Source organism: Schistocerca americana, chromosome 6 (genome assembly GCF_021461395.2).
Source record: "Schistocerca americana isolate TAMUIC-IGC-003095 chromosome 6, iqSchAmer2.1, whole genome shotgun sequence".
NCBI lineage: Eukaryota > Metazoa > Arthropoda > Insecta > Orthoptera > Acrididae > Schistocerca > Schistocerca americana.
Window position 1 is genome coordinate 559,414,338 of NC_060124.1, and position 21,975 is coordinate 559,436,312.

Genomic DNA, 21,975 nt, shown 5'->3' on the forward strand with positions numbered 1-21,975 from the left:
TTGAAGAGAGTCTTCTCGAGTGCTTCGAGGAAGCACCTACGACAAGTACTCGAGCGGTTGGACATGACATGGGGGTTACTCATTGGTTAGTCTGGGAGATTTTGAGGGGTGACAGCCAGCATCCATTTAATTTCCACCCTGTCCAAGACCTAAATCCTCTGGCGGACTACGCGAACATAGGCTATGGTTTTGCCGGTGGTTTCTGCAAGATCCCGACTTTCCCACCATTGTGTTGTTTACTGACAAGTGCACCTTCCACTGGAGTGGCCTATACAACACTCGAAACCTTCATTACAGGGCAAGGGGAAATCCTCGTGTCATGTATGTCCACGGACACCAGGAACCATTTACGTTCAACATTTGGGCAGGCATTGTGGGTGACCATCTGATTGGGCCGGTCTGTCTACCTCCACTTTTTGCAAGAAACTGTACCCGGCCTGCTGAAAGATGTTCCCTTGGATATACAGCTATACATGTCGTTGCAGCACGATGGGACGCCCACACATAACAGTTGTGCTGTGCATGGATATTTAAATGAACTCTTCAATGGCTGGGTAATTGACAGACATGCTCATAGGACAAGGCCCCTGTGACCACCAGACCTCACACCACCGGACATTTTTCTGTGGGGATTCTTCAAGATAGTAGTTCACCACCCAGACATGAACCACCTAGAAATGAAGAGGAATTAATGAATCGCATTCAACATGCCGCCAATCACATCAGGGCAATGGCAGGAATCTTTGAAAGAGTTTGGCAAAACACTGTTCAATGCTACTAAGGTCACCAATTCGAGCACCCGCTTTAAGTAAACCATGTTATAGCTACAAGAAAGGCCTTTTCATGGCCGACACAATTGGTGAAACACTTTCTGTATGTGAACTAACAGCTGTTGATGGGTTTGTTGCCGGTACATCTTATCATGAACCTAGAGCGGATGTGTCAGGACCCCGGCGGATTTGCCCACAGAGTGGAAGGCTGGTACGTTACCACTGAGTGCGATCTCTGGCAGGCAAATCATTTGTGGTCACGCGTTGTCCAGAGCATATGGCGGCAGGGTAATCCCATGGCCAATCAGAGCACGAGGCACCAAGTTTCTGCGGTTTAAAACTTGTGCGTTGTTGACCTACACAATATTAGTAATTTTGGTTTCTACTGACATCAGCTATACAGGGTTAAAATTTCGTGACAATTTTTCTCCACCCTGTATAATAAGAAATCAACATCCATAAATGCTAAACTTACACACTACTGCCCAGAATCACTTGATACATAATTGTGAACTTATACACATATTGAGAACATTACAGACTTGATTAAAAAAGAAGACTAGTTTTCTATGGCCAGATCCAAAGGATGAATCCCAACAGACTGACGAAAAGACTGTTCACTTACTTTGATAAACTACAAATGGATAATACATGGTGCAAAGAGGTTGAAAGGGAGAGGTATAAGCTCCATATCACTCCGCAAGATATTGAGGAGTGACTGCCACTCAGAAAGAAAATACAGGACTCTACAGGTTTCTATGAAAAACAGAAGAAGAAGAAGAATTGAGAAAATGTCTGTTTTATATTTGTGAATATTCTGCTTTGCTGAAGATTACAGCTGTCTATAGCACACTGACTAACAACTCCTGCAGTATTAAAATCAAGTGTTGAAGGTGTATTGTTACATTCTTGTTTACTGACACAGCAGATCACACAGAGACTTGGAATCAGCTAAAGTAGTGTAAGGAGGGGCAAGTAAATTATATATCATCTCCAACTTTTTTGCTTGGCCCATCTCACTCCAGTCCGCAGTCAGCATACATCAGTGCAAATCAAAAGCATTCAGTGAAATAGCGTATTTGCTTCAGCATGTGTTCATTGACCTATGTAATGAAGTAAACTAACTGAAGCCCTGGAAGGAATCCCAGGTCCCAAAATATATATGTGGAGACATGAATATTAACACAGGTGTTGAAGAAGAAGTTAGTAATAACTTCCTAGACATACTGAGCACTTTTGGTGTGGCACAAATGGTAAACACAAAGAAAACAGTGCTCCAAAAATACCAAAAAGTTCAGCATCAGTTTTAGACCATGTTCTTCAGGTATCTGCAGGGGAAAATTGTAAAGTATTTATAAGAGATCTCAGCCTTTCAGATAATTACTGTCAAACAATAAATCTAAAGACAGGCTTGGGTAAAACCTGCAAAATTGCAGGCCTACAAAAGAATCTTTGCTGAACGCAGCTGCAGCAAAAAAACCCTAAAAACATGTAGCACCATGACAACTTACATGGCAAGCAAGCACAAAGATGATGTGTCCCATGACTGAGATTGAAGTCAGGAAGACAGTATAACAATTAAAAAATAAGAACTCAGCAGACACAGATGAGGTCCTTGTTGCTGTTCTGAACCCGTGCATAGATAGCATACAAGCTGCATTAAATGAATAAAAAATGAGTCATTTAGATCAGGTATTTTCCTAGAGTACTTAAAACGTGTGTAACTTGTGCCCTTACTGAAGAAAGGTAATGCGGAAAGCACCAGAAACTACAAGCCAGTTTCACTACTGCCTTCATTCTTGGAAATAACTGATCAAATTATGAAAGAGATAATAATGAGTTACTGGGAAAAAATACCACCTGAAGAGGGAGAAGTACAGTGTCAGCCATTACAGAGTTCAGATGTGTGATACTTTCAGCTTCTGACAAGGATGACTGTGTTACAGGCATTATCTTAGACTTGTCCAAGGCTTTTGACGTTGTTGAGTAAAAAATACTAAACAAGCTAGAAGTGCTAGGTATAAGAGGAATAGTGAACAGGTGGTAAAACATTTCCGCTGACGATAAATTATTACTAAAACAATTGCCAGATAAGAAACACACATTATATATATATATATATATATATATATAAAAAAAACAAAGATGAGGTGACTTACCGAACGAAAGCGCTGGCAGGTCGATAGACACACAAACAAACACAAACGTTTGTCTGTTTGTTTGTGTGTGTATCGACCTGCCAGCGCTTTCGTTCGGTAAGTCACCTCATCTTTGTTTTTATATATAATTTTTCGCACGCGGAATGTTTCCCTCTATATATATATAAAAACAAAGATGATGTGACTTACCATACGAAAGCGCTGGCAGGTCGATATAAACACAAACAGACACATACATACACACAAAATTCAAGCTTTTGCGACAAACTGTTGCCTCATCAGGAAAGAGGGAAGGAGAGGGAAAGACGAAAGGATGTGGGTTTTAAGGGAGAGGGTAAGGAGTCATTCCAATCCCGGGAGCGGAAAGACTTACCTTAGGGGGAAAAAAGGACAGGTATACACTCGCACGCACACACACACACACACACACACACACACACACACATATCCATCCACACATATACAGGCACAAGCAGACATATTTAAAGACAAAGAGTTTGGGCAGAGATGTCAGTCGAGGCGGAAGTGCAGAGGCAAAGATGATGTTGAATGACAGGTGAGGTATGAGTGGCGGCAACTTGAAATTAGCGGAGATTGAGGCCTGGTGGGTAACGGGAAGAGAGGATATATTGAAGAGCAAGTTCCCATCTCCGGAGTTCGGATAGGTTGGTGTTGGTGGGAAGTATCCAGATAACCCGAACGGTGTAACACTGTGCCAAGATGTGCTGGCCGTGCACCAAGACATGTTCAGCCACAGGGTGATCCTCATTACCAACAAACACTGTCTGCCTGTGTCCATTCATGCGAATGGACAGTTTGTTGCTGATCATTCCCACATAGAATGCATCACAGTGTAGGCAGGTCAGTTGGTAAATCACGTGGGTGCTTTCACATGTGGCTCCCTTCCCTACAGCCTAGGTCTTCGTGGCAAACGAATCTGCTCCAGTCCAGAATCCCTGAACCATTACACCAACAACCTGACAACAGCTTTCGCATCCCGCAACTACCCTCCCGACCTGGTAAAGAAGCAAATAACCAGAGCCACTTCCTCATCCCCTCAAACCCAGAATCCCCCACAGAAGAACCACGAAAGTGCCCCACTTGTGACAGGATACTTTCCGGGACTGGACCAGACTCTGAATGTGGCTCTCCAGCAGGGATACGACTTCCTCAAATCCTGCCCTGAAATGAGATCCATCCTTCATGAAATCCTCCCCACTCCACCAAGAGTGTCTTTCCGCCGTCCACCTAACCTTCGTAACCTGTTAGTTCATCCCTATGAAATCCCCAAACTACCTTCCCTACCCTCTGGCTCCTATCCTTGTAACCGCCCCCAGTGTAAAACCTGTCCCATGCACCCTCCTACCACCACCTACTCCAGTCCTGTAACCCGGAAGGTGTACACGATCAAAGGCAGAGCCACATGTGAAAGCACCCACGTGATTTACCAACTGACCTGCCTACACTGTGATGCATTCTATGTGGGAATGATCAGCAACAAACTGTCCATTCGCATGAATGGACACAGGCAGACAGTGTTTGTTGGTAATGAGGATCACCCTGTGGCTAAACATGCCTTGGTGCACGACCAGCACATCTTGGCACAGTGTTACACCATCCGGGTTATTTGGATACTTCCCACTAACACCAACCTGTCAGAACTCCGGAGATGGGAACTTGCCCTTCAGTATATCCTCTCTTCTCGTTATCCGCCAGGCCTCAACCTTCGCTAATTTCAAGTTGCCGCCGCTCATACCACACCTGTCTTCCGCCTCGACTGACATCTCTGCCCAAACTCTTTGTCTTTAAATATGTCTGCTTGTGTCTGTATATGTGTGGATGGATGTGTGTGTGTGTGCGCGCGAGTGTATACCCGTCCTTTTTTCCCCCCTAAGGTAGGTCTTTCCGCTCACGGGACTGGAATGACTCCTTACCCTCTCCCTTAAAACCCACATCCTTTCATCTTTCCCTCTCCTTCCCTCTTTCCTGATGAGGCAACAGTTTGTTGCGAAAGCTTGAATTTTGTGTGTGTGTTTGTTTGTGTGTATGTTTGTGTGTCTGTCGACCCGCCAGCACTTTCATTTGGTAAGTCATATCAACTTTGTTTTTAGATATATTTTTCCTACGTGGAATGTTTCCCTCTATTATAACCATATATATATATATATATATATATATAAAATGACTTTCAAGACAGTGTAAGACATAGGCAAGAAGTTCTTTTCACAGATGACAAATGCATCAGTCACTCATGAAACATCAAAACTTATACCAGAGGAAGCAAACGAAACACTCAAGGATATTTATGATTGTGTAGTACGTAAGAAATTAACACTGAAGATTTAAAAAAAGTACACATTTCAGCGCAATGTGAGGAAACAACTATGTCACATTAAGCCTAGATAAAAAAACTGTAGATTGTGTTACAAGCACACAGTTTTATGGATGAACATTGAGTGTCAGCTAACATGGACTGAGCTCACAAAGATAATGGCGAAAAAAGTCGTCAGCATATTTTGCTCTTAGGTTTTTAGCATCAGTTTGTAACAGCACTTGTCTTGTGGTGACATACTATGCATATGTGCACTTAATTCTTAGCTATAAGATTCCTTTCTGGAGAGGTAAGACACAAAATGAGATTAGATTAGATTAATACTTGTTCCGTAGATCATGAATATGACACTTACTGAGATTCTTATCACTAAAATTTGCAATAACCCTAATAGCATACGTAGCTGAACTCAGACGTTTCAGCAGACCATCAATGCGTTGCTTCCAGTTTAACCTCTCATCAATGGCCACAGCTAAAAATTTTGAAAATTCTACCTTAGCTACAGACTTCTGTTCAAAGTCTATATTTATTACTGGAGTTGTGCCATTTACTGTATGGAACTGTATATACTGTGTTTTATCAAAATTTAAAGAGAGTCCGTTTGCTTAATAATTTTGTGAAAAACATCATTTACAATTACATCACTTAGTTCTTGGTTTTTGGATGTTATTACTATACTTGTATCATCAGCAAAAAGAACTAACTTTGCATCTTCATCAATGTGGAATGGTAAGTCATTAATGTATATCAAGAACAGTAAAGGACCTAAGGCCGAACCCTGTGGGACCCCGTACCTGATAGCCCCCCAGTTTGAGGAAGCAGCTGTTGTTTTAACATTACATGAACCACACAGATTTAAACTGCAGGGAAAGGCTGTAAAAATAATGATTAAAAGTAGTAATTGGGTTCACTGCAAATAGGCATATAAAAACTGGGCATCCTTACTACACGAAGTCAGTAAATCTACCAATCTGCGGAGACTATCAGTGAAACAATTACCAAAAATTTCACTAGCAGTTCTACATGTAATCATGGAACAAAAGCCAGTTTGGACAATATATTTTCCAAGGAAAAACAAACAAAAACCCCAAAACATTTTCTATCTGAGAATAAAACTGTATGATAGACTGCACAGGAAAAGGAAAAGGATTACTAAAAATGACTGTGTAAAAAGGCAGATAAAACATTCTTCCTAAGTAACACATACTACAAAATTAAAGATTACTTAGAGGCCACAGTAGTGGGTAGTAATGAAAGAGGATAACTACAACACCCTCTCACACTTCAATTAGTAATCATGGTTTACTGCTTTAACAAGGAAAGCATGTGTCAAGGTGTAAAATGCATGATAGTAATGTCATATCATCCTCCTGAGTTCAACATCTCACTCATAATTGGGGGATGACGACTGAGTTTTTCAGGCAGACTGGGGAGCATAGTTGCATGTTTGGGGCATGGAATCTGCTATCTCAACAGATTGGAGTTGGTGCAAGAGGCACAGCGTCATCTCGATACAGTCCAGGATCCATCAGTGCATATTCTTAGTGTATGCAGCAATAAAGAACAATACCATATCTTTTATTACATGTCACCTGAAACAAATTGTGTGTAGATCAAGAACACTGTACAACTGAAACCAACCAAATGAGACAGTGCAGCTGTTAGGACACTGTCATATTCGGAAGGATGAAGTTGCTCTGTCCGGCCACTGCGATGGTTCCTTAAGGCCACAGCCAACCACCTGTCCCGTCCTCATGGATCAGCTGTCCTATCCTCAAACCATGCATGTTTCATATTCTGTGTGTTTTATCTTTGGCACTACTGAGCTGCATTGCATTACCTTGATAATACCTATATCTATGCAAGATGATCCTTGGATGACTAATAATAATAATAATAATAATAATAATAATAATAATAATAATAATAATAAGTAACAGCATATCTCTATCATTAGACATGAATGAGCTGTGTAGCAGTAGTTAAGTGAACCAAGTACACTGCAGCCACATAAACCATGTTATAGATAAAAGTCTGTTCTGTAGTTGTAGTAGTAGTAGTAGTAGTAGTAGTAGTAGTAGTAGTTCCTGTACTTGTTACTTGGAGGAAATGACCTACTAGAAATTGCACTGAGACGACAACAACATGCCTTTACAGTCACAGGCTGAGGGAAAGGAACATGACATATAGGAGATTCATGTACCTCTCCCACTTAGATGTTTAGCAGTCTTCTTTCTTTATTTCCCCTTGTCAGTTTTTGCATCGCTTATATGCATGGTGGCAGCCTATCTTACCACCCCCTCTGTACAGCCATATAAAGAAATATTTTACAACTCTTTCAGCACACACATAAAGGCCACTTTGGACAAATGGTTAGTCAGAAAACTTAACGCAGGTAATCTGCACAAATCACCAATGAAGGTCTTTTTAAGAGAAAACTGTAACTGCTATAAATCAAAATCTGCCAATTCATCAAAACGCTAGAGGTCTTTGTAATAATCTCAATGAACATTTTGTAAATATGTACAACGAAGAAGACAGATTGTGCCAATATTCTGTGCTTCACAGAGCAATGTGTCACTTCTGGGACAGAAGAAATAGTGACAAATAATTAGAACTTTCCAACTTCATTTGTAGAAAAACTAAAGAAACAGATGGTGTTGCTATATATCTCAAGAACAGTATCAAAAGTAATACAAACTGACACACACACACACACACACACACACACACACACACACACACACACACACAGTTCTTGTCTTGAGCAAGATTTTAAACTGTTTGCCGTATAATTGGGTATAAACGATTTTTGTTTATCAACTGTAACAGTGCACAAGGGGCTTTAGGACATTTCCTTTTGAAGCAATTAAAACTACCTCATAGCATGCATATTTAAATATGGGAGTGGTGATAGTATTTGAGGACTTCAACATTAATTTTCTAACACACATCAGTGGCTGGTCAGGCCTTGAAAATTTCATGCTCACATATACCCTGGGTTCTGCAATCAATTTTCCCATCAGAATAACTCACATTCTAGTACACTAATAGACAATATATTTATAGACCAGACAAAAACTGTTGATAGCATTGTTAGTGACGTTCTGAATTCTCTATCATCATGATGGACAAAACACACTAACAATGGTGCAAATATCAGTGAGACACTGACCATGTTATATTGGAAACTACTAAAAACCATTAATGTGGAAAATACATCACATCTCTAAAATGTAAATTGGAGGCCTGTATATGATGAAAACAGTGTTAGTTCCAAGTACAATTTGTTCAGTAACCATGTGGCATTAATATTTGAAAGTACTTTACAAAGAAAGAATTTACAGGATGCAAACCAAAGAATTCATCAATAAGCCATGAATTACCATTGGTGCAAAGACTTTCCTAAAGTTAGTTTTTAAGTTCAAAAATAAATAAATAAATAAATCTAGTGATACTATAAGGCAAATAAAGAGTGAGACTCGAACTGAACACATTTTTAGAAACATTGAAAATAGCAATGCAGGGAGAAAAGAAAAAAATAGTGGCAGAAATATTTAATAAGCATTTTTGAGCGTTGATGAGAAAAAAGGCAGGAATGGTTCTTTAGAAAAGGGAACAAAGATACTGAAATAACCTTCCATTGTTCCATTAAGATCTAATTACGAGGGCAGTTCAATAAGTAATGCAACACATTTTTTTTCTCGGCCAATTTTGGTTGAAAAAACCGGAAATTTCTTGTGGAATATTTTCAAACATTCCCGCTTCGTCTCGTATAGTTTCATTGACTTCCGATAGGTGGCAGCGCTGTACGGAGCTGTTAAAATGGCGTCTGTAACCGATGTGCGTTGCAAACAACGGGCAGTGATAGAGTTTCTTTTGGCGGAAAACCAGGGCATCTCAGATATTCATAGGCGCTTGCAGAATGTCTACGGTGATCTGGCAGTGGACAAAAGCACGGTGAGTCGTTGGGCAAAGTGTGTGTCATCATCGACGCAAGGTCAAGCAAGACTGTCTGATCTCCCGCGTGCGGGTCGGCCGTGCACAGCTGTGACTCCTGCAATGGCGGAGCGTGCGAACACAGTTCGAGATGATCGACGGATCACCATCAAACAACTCAGTGCTCAACTTGACATCTCTGTTGGTAGTGCTGTCACAATTGTTCACCAGTTGGGATATTCAAAGGTTTGTTCCCGCTGGGTCCCTCGTTGTCTAACCGAACACCATAAAGAGCAAAGGAGAACCATCTGTGCGGAATTGCTTGCTCGTCATGTGGCTGAGGGTGACAATTTCTTGTCAAAGATTGTTACAGGCGATGAAACATGGGTTCATCACTTCGAACCTGAACCAAAATGGCAATCAATGGAGTGGCGCCACACCCACTCCCCTACCGAGAAAAAGTTTAAAGCCATACCCTCAGCCGGTAAAGTCATGGTTACAGTCTTCTGAGACGCTGAAGGGGTTATTCTGTTCGATGTCCTTCCCCATGGTCAAACTATCAACTCTGAAGTGTATTGTGCTACTCTTCAGAAATTGAAGAAAAGACTTCAGCCTGTTCGTAGGCACAAAAATCTGAATGAACTTCTCCTTCTTCATGACAACGCAAGACCTCACACAAGTCTTCGCACCCGAGAGGAGCTCACAAAACTTCAGTGGATTGTTCTTCCTCATGCACCCTACAGCCCCAATCTCGCACCGTCGGATTTCCACATGTTTGGACCAATGAAGGACGCAATCCGTGGGAGGCACTACGCGGATGATGAAGAAGTTATTGATGCAGTACGACGTTGGCTCCGACATCGACCAGTGGAATGGTACCGTGCAGGCATACAGGCCCTCATTTCAAGGTGGCGTTAGGCCATAGCATTGAATGGAGATTACGTTGAAAAATAGTGTTGTGTAGCTAAAAGATTGGGGAATAACCTGGTGTATTTCAATGCTGAATAAAACAACCCCTGTTTCAGAAAAAAAAAGTGTTGCATTACTTATTGAACTGCCCTCGTACAATCCCATAACAGCAGTTGAAATAAGAAAACTACCACTTCTTTAAAAATGAGGTAATGTTTCTAGTACACTGTTCAAAACATGCTGTAATCAGCCAAGCAAAGTTCTGGCACATACATTCAACATTTCCATGAGTGTGTGTCTTCCCTGACAGATTCAAACTTGAAACTTTGAAGCTCCTTTACAAAAAGGGGGTGATACTGCATATGTTATAAATTACTGTCCTGTCCCTCTTTTTTTTAAACATTATCTAGATTCCTTGATAATTGCTGTATGCCAGGATCGTGAAGCACCTCAATGGCTTTAACGTTACTACTAGTAATCATTTAAATAAAAATCAATTTTAATGTATTAAGTTTTTAAACAGAACAAAAAATTAGAAAGTAATTTCTACTAGACCTATAGAGATTGTTAACCCCTTACATGTAGTTCCAAAAATTTATGATTGTGAATTTTTAATACCTATGTAAATACTTGTAAGAGTAAGACGACGAACTATTCAAGTATCAATTATGTATTGCACACTCTTTACTTTTTTGATTTTAAATCTTACAAATACTTTCACAGCTATTTAAAAAAAAAAAAAAAAAAAAAAAAAAAAATCATAATTACAGATTTTTAGGACTATCTATATGGAGCTAAGAGAAATTATTTTATACTTCTTAGTCCAATCTAAAAATGTGGTATACTAATTTTTTTACAAAAATAATTATATTCTGCTTTTAAGTCTAGAGGGTGCGATATTTTTCAATGAACTTCAATCATTTTGATGACATTACTAATTTCTGATTCATTTCAGTTCCTCTTCACCAAAGTCAACTAATAGTCCACCTCAGTAGCCAAGTGGTCAGCGTAGGTAGCTGACGTGTGGAGGTTCAGGCTCTATTCCCAGGACTGCTGATGATTTTTCCTTGGTGGGAGAATTGGTACGGGGTGCCTTCAGCTCATAAAGCTATCTGAGGAACTACTTGGATAAGAAGTAGGTCTCCAAGGTCTGGAAAGTCAGCAAAACAACTACGCAGGCTGTGTGCTGACTACATGCCTCTCCACATCACACCCACAGGATGCTGAATGGCAAAGAATGATAAAGCAGACAGTTGAGATCCCTCCTACGTAAGGATCATGAAGGTAAAAATTAGTGAGATTCAAGCTAATACAGAGAATTATCAGCACTCATTCTTCCTGTTAACCATTCAAAACCGAAACAGGATAATCGGAAATGACAGTGGCCTAAATCTGTTGTACACAGTATTTTTTTTCTGATGTAATCCCAGTGCATGCTGTTTTCATATACTTTTTTCTTGCAGATTAAGTTGGGTGATAATGGAATAACTATTTTCTTCAGTATTCAGAAGTCATTATATCATACATCACAGGTTATGTCAGCTTGCTCTTTTAAGATTCTTTGAAGCAATTTAATTTAAAATATTCATGTAGCATCCCTTGGTATTAAAATTTTTATGTTTTGTTAGCAGCTACAGAAATAAATGCACATTTGGCAGTTTTTAAACTGACTCAATTCATACATTTCAAGATATTTTTTATTGTGATGACATTCCTTCTTAAAGTCTGAACAGCCCCAATTCCAATCCTGTTGTATGAAGGAGCTATTGATCTCGAATGGTGGTTTTTATCACCTTATGTTTGTTTATGATAAAGCCTATGAAGAAACATATTTTCCTTTCTTCCTTTGTTTTAACACTGCTTGCATTACTGTAGTTATTTAATAATGACAATGACTTATACTAGTAACAGCAATTTGTTAGTAAGTAAAGGGCTAAATAAGTTAACAGAATACCGACCTGCACAGAAAGATTTACTGTGAAGCTGACCTCATCTTGAACAATAGAATAAAATATAGCCAACAGTCTGTCCACTGTGAATGGTTTTGGTCCTAAAAGCATATCACTTAGAATGTCATTTTTAGATCTGTTGATTCTCTTTTTCTTCTTCTTATCTTTCCGTTTCATAAAGAGAGCTTTATCCAGTTTTGAGGGAATGTACGATGCCAAATAAGCAGCAATGAGGAAGTATTTGGTATAATATGGCAGCTCAAAACTTAGGGCAAATTCCTGGGAAGACAGCTGATCATGATTTCCAAGTCCTCTATTGGCAGCTGCATTGCCTGCTAGTGAGAAGTCATTTTCATATTCTGTCCTGTAAAATAGTAAATTATTTCAGTAATGTGAGTTTTCATTTTCACTTGAACTAATGTGGACATGTACTATTACATTTGAATTATTGTTTAACTTATACTATAGCAATAAAATGTCTGATAGAGGAGGAACTTTACCACATAGCAGTTCTCTGATAGAGATATTCCAGGCTGCTTTTGAGGTGGGGCATGACTACCTGCCACAGTTTGTGCATTTCTGAAGTGCCTGCGACCATTGACTGTGAATGCTTGAAGAAATTTGAATTAACCTAAAACACAATTCAAAACATTTCAGAAAATACTGAACCTACATACAGACCAGTACACTTAATATTGTCACACTAATAAAACAGTCTCCACTTCACAATAGAAAATGGTATAGATTCAGTCATTCATTCTTTTATTCACACACCGCATTCTGTAAATCCCATCAAATTATACAGTAACAGGAGGAAGCAGCCACTGCTGACTACATCTGTTAAATATATGGTCAAGAAATTACTGCTAATTTATTCAACCTGATAACTATGAGAATTATTTCTAGAATACTTCCATATGTAACAGTGTATCAGGAGAAAAACAGTTGCTTTGAAAAAAACAAAAAGCTACTGTAACTCCTCTTCTAGTGTTCAACTTTTGTTTTCACCAGATACAGTAGGGCACTGATTATCCTAACTAACTGGACGACATGGGTTTGGAAATTGTTGTTTTATCAGATAATCAAACTTTATACTTTTATTTATCAGTTTACAAATAAAAACCACATACATTTGTAACAACGTGAATCTCTTATTATTACACAGTTAAGTACAGTAGGGATGTACATAATATAGCCTTGCAAACACAAAATATGTAATATGTACACATTTTGCATGTACAGTACATGTGTATAGAATTAATGCTTCAAAAATTCTTAATTTTGGTCTGTCTATGCAGGCCTAGCCACTTACAAGTGGCTAAGTCATATGCTTTTTTCCACACATAATATCTGATACTGGTCACTTTCATTTTGAGCATCAAACCATCACAAGACAGTAACTAAACACGTGAAAGCTTCAGAAGCTGCAAGTGTATTTTCATTTTCATTTTCTGGACACTAGCTGATGAGATGCTGGTCCCAGTTTTATCACCAACAAGTTTTACAATTTCATGTCTTGCACAATTTGATGCTTTGGACTTGCACTGTCAACACTCATCCACTCTTAATCATCATCTTCACATCCATGGCAGTTGAGTTCTTTTAGCATTTTGGACATACCATTCTGTTCATTGTTTTCAATTACTTTGACAACTTTTCGCCATAACTAAAATTTAGGCTTTTTCAAATTCTGTTCCTTTACACTATCCCTTGCTGCTCCGATCATGTAGGACCCTCTTTCAAATTATAAAAAAATATTTATTTCTTAACAGACTTTTTTCTACCTCCTCTTCCTTTCTAACAATAACTTGAGTGACAATTTTTTCTGCAATATCATCGGACAGTGTCAATATGCCTTGATCCATGGTCTTTAATAAGGACGTTATGTCGAGTGGAAGAAAAATCACTTTAATGAACTCATCCTTTTAGTTTAAGATATTACACAATGGATGAGTGGGTGGATTGTCAAGGGGCAGTAATCTTTTCTCCCTTTTCATGAGCTTCTACAGAGGGTACGAAAACTTCCATAAGCCGTTCAGTGAAAATCATACTACCTATCCAGGCTCTCTCTTGTGATTTGTACACAATAGACATTGCAGACATATTAATGTGTTTGGAACAACGCCGTTTCTTGCATTTACTAATGACAAGCATAAGCAGTTGGTGGCTGCCAGTAGCATTAGCCCAAGAAGCAATATGATCCTAGCTTATTATAAGACCAGGTGCTGCTAATTCACTATGTGAAGCACAAGTTTTTCCTTGGCAAAGCTTTCCAACTGAGCCTAGTTTCGTCAGCCCTGTAAATGGTTTTGAGAGCGTAATCTTCTTCCCAGGCTGCTGAAGACTCAACAGACTAGACCACAGCAAGGGGGAGCGGCATTTGTGAACAACGGTTCGGTTGAGCAGACGTTTGGTTGACTGACTTCTGGGTAATCAACACTCTACTGTACTTCAAACAAAGCTGTTACTTTAGACCAGCCATACCAGCTGTCTATATAGTGGCAAAGTCAAGACCTGTTTAATTCAAAAATTATACTTATGTGGAATTCACATTCTTGAATGTAGATATTCTGACAAATTCAGTACGTGGCTAATGAGGTATTCTTTTATCTTTTTGAACATCTGGAGATTTTCAATTTGCTAACTGATGTCCACTGGCTACCTCTTGTAGACTTTTGCGCTAGGGGGCAGAAGTCCATTCTGACCCTTAGATAGGGAAGCATACTTGATAAGTAAATTATATTTACTTCTAGTACTGTCATTGTGAATTGCACAGTTCACCAAATTCATTTGTAGGATTCTGTATCTCATTTAACAAAAAAGAGGCGCTTACAGGATCACTTTATTGTCTGGATGTCAAGATCCCTTTTTCTCAAGGACAGATACTGGTACCAAATGGAAATTTATTCAGAGACCAAGGTTGACAGTTCCTTGGTGGTGTAAAAAATTTAAGTTCCTAAGGCAATGCAGTCAAAAGATATGGTCATATACTTTGATCTCATCACACACACACACACACACACACACACACACACACACACTACCCCCCTGGTGGTCTAGCAGTGGAAAGCTGCGTGTCTGGAAATCAAGAGGTCATGGGATCAAAATGGTTCAAATGGCTCTGAGCACTATGTCATGGGATCCATCTTAGTGAGACCATGGATTTCTGTCTTCAATTTAACCTCTCTTCACCTCTCAATGATGTGAGGAGTCACCAGAAGCAACACATGGTTCAGATTCCACAATGAACTGTGGGTCCCCACTTCATAACTGAGGTAGGTTAGGGTCACCTAAGTCACGGAAATGGCATCAAATAGAAAGACCTGAGCCATACGAACTCACTGCCACCACTACCACCGCTATCATTATCAGCAGCAGCAGCAGCTCTGTTTATTACGCATGTGGAGATCTAGGAAATTCACACATGGAGCCTCACTGTGTATGCCCAGTGGTCTCTACTTCTGGTAGGTCATTTTATTTGTTTGGAACTGCATATTTTAAGTTATTGTAAGATTATGAGTTAAGCTGTTAGCTGTGAATCAGCTGTAATCCTGTTCCAGTACTCTTCTAGTAGATTCTAATACTCATGAATTTGTATCCTTTATCAATACTTTTGTCATCAGCAACTATTACAGTTTTTGACGAGTCATCCAATGTGCTGGTTAAATCATCTACATAGGTCACGAACAGTAGGGAGCCAAACACTGAGTCTCTTACAGTGCCTTGTTTAGTATTTCCCCACTTTGAATGTAGTCCAATTTCTGTTGTATCATTTGTTAATGTGACCCTTGGGGGGCGAGACAGAGGGGGGGGGCGAGAGAGAGGGGGGGCGAGAGAGAGGGTGGGGGCGAGAGAGAGGGGGGGGGCGAGTGAGAGGGGGGGGCGAGAGAGAGGGGGGGGGCGAGTGAGAGGGGGGGGGCGAGTGAGAGGGGGGGGGGGCGAGTGAGAGGGGGGGGGGGCGAGTGAGAGGGGGGGCGAGTGAGAGGGGGGGGCGAGTGAGAGGGGGGGCGAGAGAGAGGGGGGGCGAGAGAGAGGGGGGGGGCGAGAGAGAGGGGGGGGCGAGAGAGAGGGGGGGGCGAGAGAGAGGGGGGGGCGAGAGAGAGGGGGGGGCGAGAGAGACGGGGGGGCGAGAGAGAGGGGGGGGGCGAGAGAGAGGGGGGGGGCGAGAGAGAGGGGGGGGGCGAGAGAGAGGGGGGGGCGAGAGAGAGGGGGGGGCGAGAGAGAGGGGGGGGCGAGAGAGAGGGGGGGGCGAGAGAGAGGGGGGGGGCGAGAGAGAGGGGGGGGGCGAGAGAGAGGGGGGGGGCGAGAGAGAGGGGGGGCGAGAGAGAGGGGGGGCGAGAGAGAGGGGGGGCGAGAGAGAGGGGGGGGCGAGAGAGAGGGGGGGGCGAGAGAGAGGGGGGGCGAGAGAGGGGGGGGCGAGAGAGGGGGGGGCGAGAGAGGGGGGGGCGAGAGAGGGGGGGGCGAGAGGAGGGGGGGGCGAGAGGGAGGGGGGGCGAGAGAGAGGGGGGGCGAGAGAGAGGGGGGGCGAGAGAGAGGGGGGGCGAGAGAGAGGGGGGGCGAGAGAGAGGGGGGGCGAGAGAGAGGGGGGGCGAGAGAGAGGGGGGGCGAGAGAGAGGGGGGGCGAGAGAGAGGGGGGGCGAGAGAGAGGGGGGGCGAGAGAGAGGGGGGGCGAGAGAGAGGGGGGGGCGAGAGAGAGGGGGGGGCGAGAGAGAGGGGGGGCGAGAGAGAGGGGGGGCGAGAGAGAGGGGGGGCGAGAGAGAGGGGGGGCGAGAGAGAGGGGGGGCGAGAGAGAGGGGGGGCGAGAGAGAGGGGGGGCGAGAGAGAGGGGGGGCGAGAGAGAGGGGGGGCGAGAGAGAGGGGGGGCGAGAGAGAGGGGGGGCGAGAGAGAGGGGGGGCGAGAGAGAGGGGGGGCGAGAGAGAGGGGGGGCGAGAGAGAGGGGGGGCGAGAGAGAGGGGGGGCGAGAGAGAGGGGGGGCGAGAGAGAGGGGGGGCGAGAGAGGGGGGGGCGAGAGAGGGGGGGGGCGAGAGAGGGGGGGGCGAGAGAGGGGGGGGCGAGAGAGGGGGGGGCGAGAGAGGGGGGGGCGAGAGAGGGGGGGGCGAGAGAGGGGGGGGCGAGAGAGGGGGGGGGCGAGAGAGGGGGGGGGGCGAGAGAGGGGGGGGGCGAGAGAGGGGGGGGCGAGAGAGGGGGGGGGCGAGAGAGGGGGGGGCGAGAGAGGGGGGGGGGCGAGAGAGGGGGGGGCGAGAGAGGGGGGGGGCGAGAGAGGGGGGGGGCGAGAGAGGGGGGGCGAGAGAGAGGGGGGGGCGAGAGAGGGGGGGGCGAGAGAGGGGGGGCGAGAGAGGGGGGGGCGAGAGAGGGGGGGGCGAGAGAGGGGGGGGGCGAGAGAGGGCGGGGCGAGAGAGGGGGGGGCGAGAGAGGGGGGGCGAGAGAGGGGGGGCGAGAGAGGGGGGGCGAGAGAGGGGGGGGCGAGAGAGGGGGGGGCGAGAGAGGGGGGGCGAGAGAGGGGGGAGCGAGAGAGGGGGGGCGAGAGAGGGGGGGCGAGAGAGGGGGGGCGAGAGAGGGGGGGCGAGAGAGGGGGGGCGAGAGAGGGGGGGCGAGAGAGGGGGGGCGAGAGAGGGGGGGCGAGAGAGGGGGGGCGAGAGAGGGGGGGCGAGAGAGGGGGGGCGAGAGAGGGGGGGCGAGAGAGGGGGGGCGAGAGAGGGGGGGCGAGAGAGGGGGGGCGAGAGAGGGGGGGGCGAGAGAGGGGGGGGCGAGAGAGGGGGGGGCGAGAGAGGGGGGGCGAGAAAGGCTTATCGTGGACAGCCGAAATATTTTTCTTGCTACTGATTTCCCTTCATACTTTCCCAAGATTCACTGAAGTAATCCTGCCATGCTACTGATCTGCATCTACGATGAAAAGTAAACAGTGGCAAATTTGATCTAATCAACCTCCTAAGTGTCACTGAGATGATGTACTTTGCTGAGTCTACACTACACCAAACTATTAACTTGTCACTACTCTTCATCGCAGCATATTATTTTGTCAAAGAGTACATTAAAATTGTTAATAAAGTTAAATATCCTATCAACATCATTGTCAAGGAGAGAGGACGAGCTCCAATATAAAGAATAATAAATTAACATCTGAGAGGTCAGGGCAGAAGCAAGCAGAGAGAGGTGCACTAATGAAGCCAGAGTAAACAATTGCTCAAAATACATAGAGGGGGTGTTAAAGGCTGCACACAAGTGGATGAATCAAGATGGGAAGGAGAGAAAGAGTAAGGTAACAAGAGATGGTTACATGAGCTGCTTGGAGGAAGGTAAGTACACGTAATGGGAGAATGGAAACAAGGACGGCAGTGAAATCATCCTATGACTCTATAAATATGAGAGAAAAGTGAGGGACTGAGAACTTTCAAGCATGTTGTTGGTTGATTGGTTGGGTAATTAAAGGGACCAAACTACTAAGTCATCCGTCCCTTTTTCCTTGAACAAACAGGTCTACAAGTGTGTACATCAGAGATGACCTATTGTGCAAAACCCAGGTCAAGAAAACCCCAAGGTCTCCCAAAGGTCAACGAAGACTAGGTAACAGACAAAAAAGAAGGGGGGATACAGGAAGAAAAGCAGGTGAGGTGCTATATCTAGGGAGCAGCCTGAAGCCCCCAAAAGCAGAATTCAATGAGGGGACGTATATCCCCCCACACCCCTGCCACTTACCAGAGGTACCACACTCAGAAATTGCCAATGAAAGACTAGCAACATGGACAGGGCAAGAGCACCACAGATAGACATAAGATGAACATGTTAAACAGACCACACCAGAGGGTGTGAGGAAGAGTAAAAGAGCAGGCAGAGTAAGGACTGCACTGGACCACCAAGCTCAGACAGCCACAGCCTGGTCTGGGCAGAGGAGACAACAGAGTGATCTGCCAACCTTTTAATGAACCAATACGGTTAAGCGCCCTACCTTAAAGAAAGTGGTAAAAGACCCCTTCACGAATAAAATGTAAATTTAAGTCGGACACTGTGGCACGGGTACCGAGTCGGGGGGGATTGAGAATCCACCGCAAGATGGATAGGTTGGGACAGTCCAGCAAAACGTGTACCACCATCAAACGGGAACTGTGATGACAGTGAGGTGGATCCTCACGACAGATGAGATGACCAGGAGTCAGCCAAACATGGCTGATGCGGAGTCGATGAAGGATCCATAAAATTTGACAGGCTAATACTGATTGCAGGTCAGTTTCCGGAATAATTATATCCAGAGTCAGCTTACTGGTAACCAGTTTGGCTAAGCTAACAGCGAGTTCATTCCCCAGGATTCCAACATGGTCAGGGGTCCAGACAAAGGTCACAGAGCATACACATTGTTCAAGCGCATAAAGGGAATCCTGCATAGCTATGACCAAGGGATGGCAAGGGCAACACTGGTTGAGAGCTTACAAACTGCTCAAGGAGCCGCTGCATATGAGAAAGGACTCTCCAGTGCAGGAACGGATATGCTCAAGAGCACAAGGGATGGCTACCAACTCCACAGTGAAAACACTACAAACCATATGCCAAGGAGTGCAGTTAAGTACATCCTGCAGGAGTATAAGCAAATGACTGTAGTGCTGAAAGTGATGCCAAACCATATCCCAAACTCCCATAATCGAGATAGGACTGTATCAGGGCTTTGTAAAACTGAAGAAGGATAGTGTGATCTGCACCCCAGCTGGCATTACTTAGGCAGCGAAATGAATTAAGGTGCAGCCAGCACTTTTGCTTAAGCCACTGAAGATGGGGAACCGACGTCAACTGAGGATCGAAGACCAGTCACCCTCAACCGAGCATCTAAGACCAGTCATAAAAAGCAAAAAGTCTCTAAAACATTAAGTTCTGGTTGTGGGTGAATGGTGCGATGTTGACAGAGGTGCATCACACGAGTCTGGCAGCTGAAAACCGAGAGCCATGGATGAGGGGCCATGACCACACCTTTTGTACGATGCCTTGCAGTCTACTTTCAGTGATACCCATACTAGAGGAGCAATAGTAGAGACAGAAGTTGTTAGGATACAAGGAGAGTGATGCTGAGGACCCCACAGCTGCTGCTAGACCATTGATGGCTACCAGAAAGAGGGACACTCAGTGTAGAGCCATGCAGGACCCCATTCTCTAGGCTATGGGGGATACTGTGGGAAGCACCTATTCAAACCCAGAATATATTTTTTGGATTTAAAAAAAAAAAAAAAAAATCAGGAGAGCCCGGGGACTCCACTTATGTAAGTTAACAAGGATGTGGTGTCATAAGCCTTTTGCAGTTGGAAGAAGATGGCTATAAGGTGTTGATGCTAGTCGAAAGCTGTTCAGATGGCTGACTCCAGGTAAAGCATATTATCAGCAGTGGAATGGTCTTTGTGAAAACCGCCCTGGGACAGAGCCAGAAGACCTCAAGACTCAAAGAGTCAACACAGCCACTGGCTCACCATGTGTTGAAGCAACTTACAGAGAACACTGGAGAGATTAATTAGGTGATAACTACCCATCTCTACAGGGTGCTTACCGGTTTCAGTACTACGATGATAATGCTTTTTTGCTATTGCGATGGGAACTTGCCCTTGCTCCAGACACAGTTAAAGATGGCAAGAGTATGACTTTGACAGTCTGCTGACAGGTGTTTGATCATTTTGTTGTGGATGCAGTCCAGGCCTGGGGCCGTATTGGGGCAGTGGGTAAGGACACTGACTAATTTCCACTCACTGAATGGAGAATTATGTGGCTCAACATGACATGTAGTAAAAGACAATTGATTTTGCTCCACCTGTTTTAGAACACGAAAGGCAGGTTGATATTTCTCAGATGCTAGGGCTCACGCATAAAGCAAAGCAAAATGTTTGGCGACAGTGTCTCGGTCAGTGTAGACACTGCCATTCAAGTTAACAGCTGGTACACCCGCAGGCGTCCGGTATGTGTTATCCTTGCCCACACCTGTGAAGGACAAGTACATGGTCCAATGGTTGAAAAATACCTTTCCCAGCATTCCCACTTCCAACGTTTTATTAGATGGCACACCTGGGCAAGGAGCCGTGAAAAGGCAATGAGGTGCTCTATCAATGGGTGCTGCCTATGGCATTGGAGAGCCTGCCTATGGCATCTAATGGCATCTGATTTCTGATGACCACTGAGGTACTGTCTTCCATCAGGGCAAGCCCAAGAAACAGGGGATCCCTATATCAGCTATAGATAGAATGGCTGTAGTTGTGTTCTAAACTGTCTCATTGATATCTCCATGCAGTGGGGAGCCACGGGCAACAGCAGATGTGGAAGAACCCCAGTCAGCACTGTTGAGGGCCCATCTAGGCAGGCATTCAGAAGAGTGATGCTGAGGGAGGGACAGAAATATTGGGAAGTGGCCAGTACCGCACAGTTTATCGTGGACTCTCCAGTGTATGGACAGGCAAAGACAAGCACTGCAGATGGAAAGTTCAATGGTCAAGAAAGTTCCATTTGCCACACTGAAGTGTGTGGGGGCACCAGTATTCGCGAGGCAAAAGTCAAGTTGTGCCACTAAATTTTGAAGGTCTTTACCATGGCCAGTGGTCTTTGTTCCACCCCACAAAGGGTTATGGGCACTGATATCACTCAAGATTAGGAAAAGTGTTCGGAGACATTGCACCATTGATAAGGAGGAAAACATTGCAGATGGTAATATCGCGAAATGCCCTTATCCAAACATCCACAGACTCTGAAGGTGTATTAAGAGGCATAAGTTCACTATATAGGATGTTCAGAACGTATGTTCTAACTCTGCCTGACATCTTGTCATAGGCAGCACGATTCTTATAATATCCCCGTTATCCACCAAGAGCCAGGGTCCACATTGCTGGAAACCAAGTCTCCTGAATTTCAATGCAAAACGCAGGTTCAAATGGCTCAAATGGCTCTAAGAACTATG

General features: G+C 44.0%; 1 protein-coding gene across 4 annotated transcripts in view; it reads right to left on the reverse strand.

The window, feature by feature from the left end:
- Nucleotides 1-21,975, reverse strand: part of LOC124619581 (origin recognition complex subunit 5) — a 174,990-nt gene that overhangs the window by 15,427 nt on the left and 137,588 nt on the right. For all 4 annotated transcript variants that reach the window (XM_047146077.1, XM_047146076.1, XM_047146078.1 and 1 more), the window contains exons 7-8: nucleotides 12,559-12,689; nucleotides 12,068-12,422 (exon numbers count right to left, since the gene is read on the reverse strand). In XM_047146077.1, coding sequence (XP_047002033.1) covers nucleotides 12,068-12,422; nucleotides 12,559-12,689 — 486 coding nt within the window. The remainder of the gene's footprint in view (nucleotides 1-12,067; nucleotides 12,423-12,558; nucleotides 12,690-21,975) is intronic.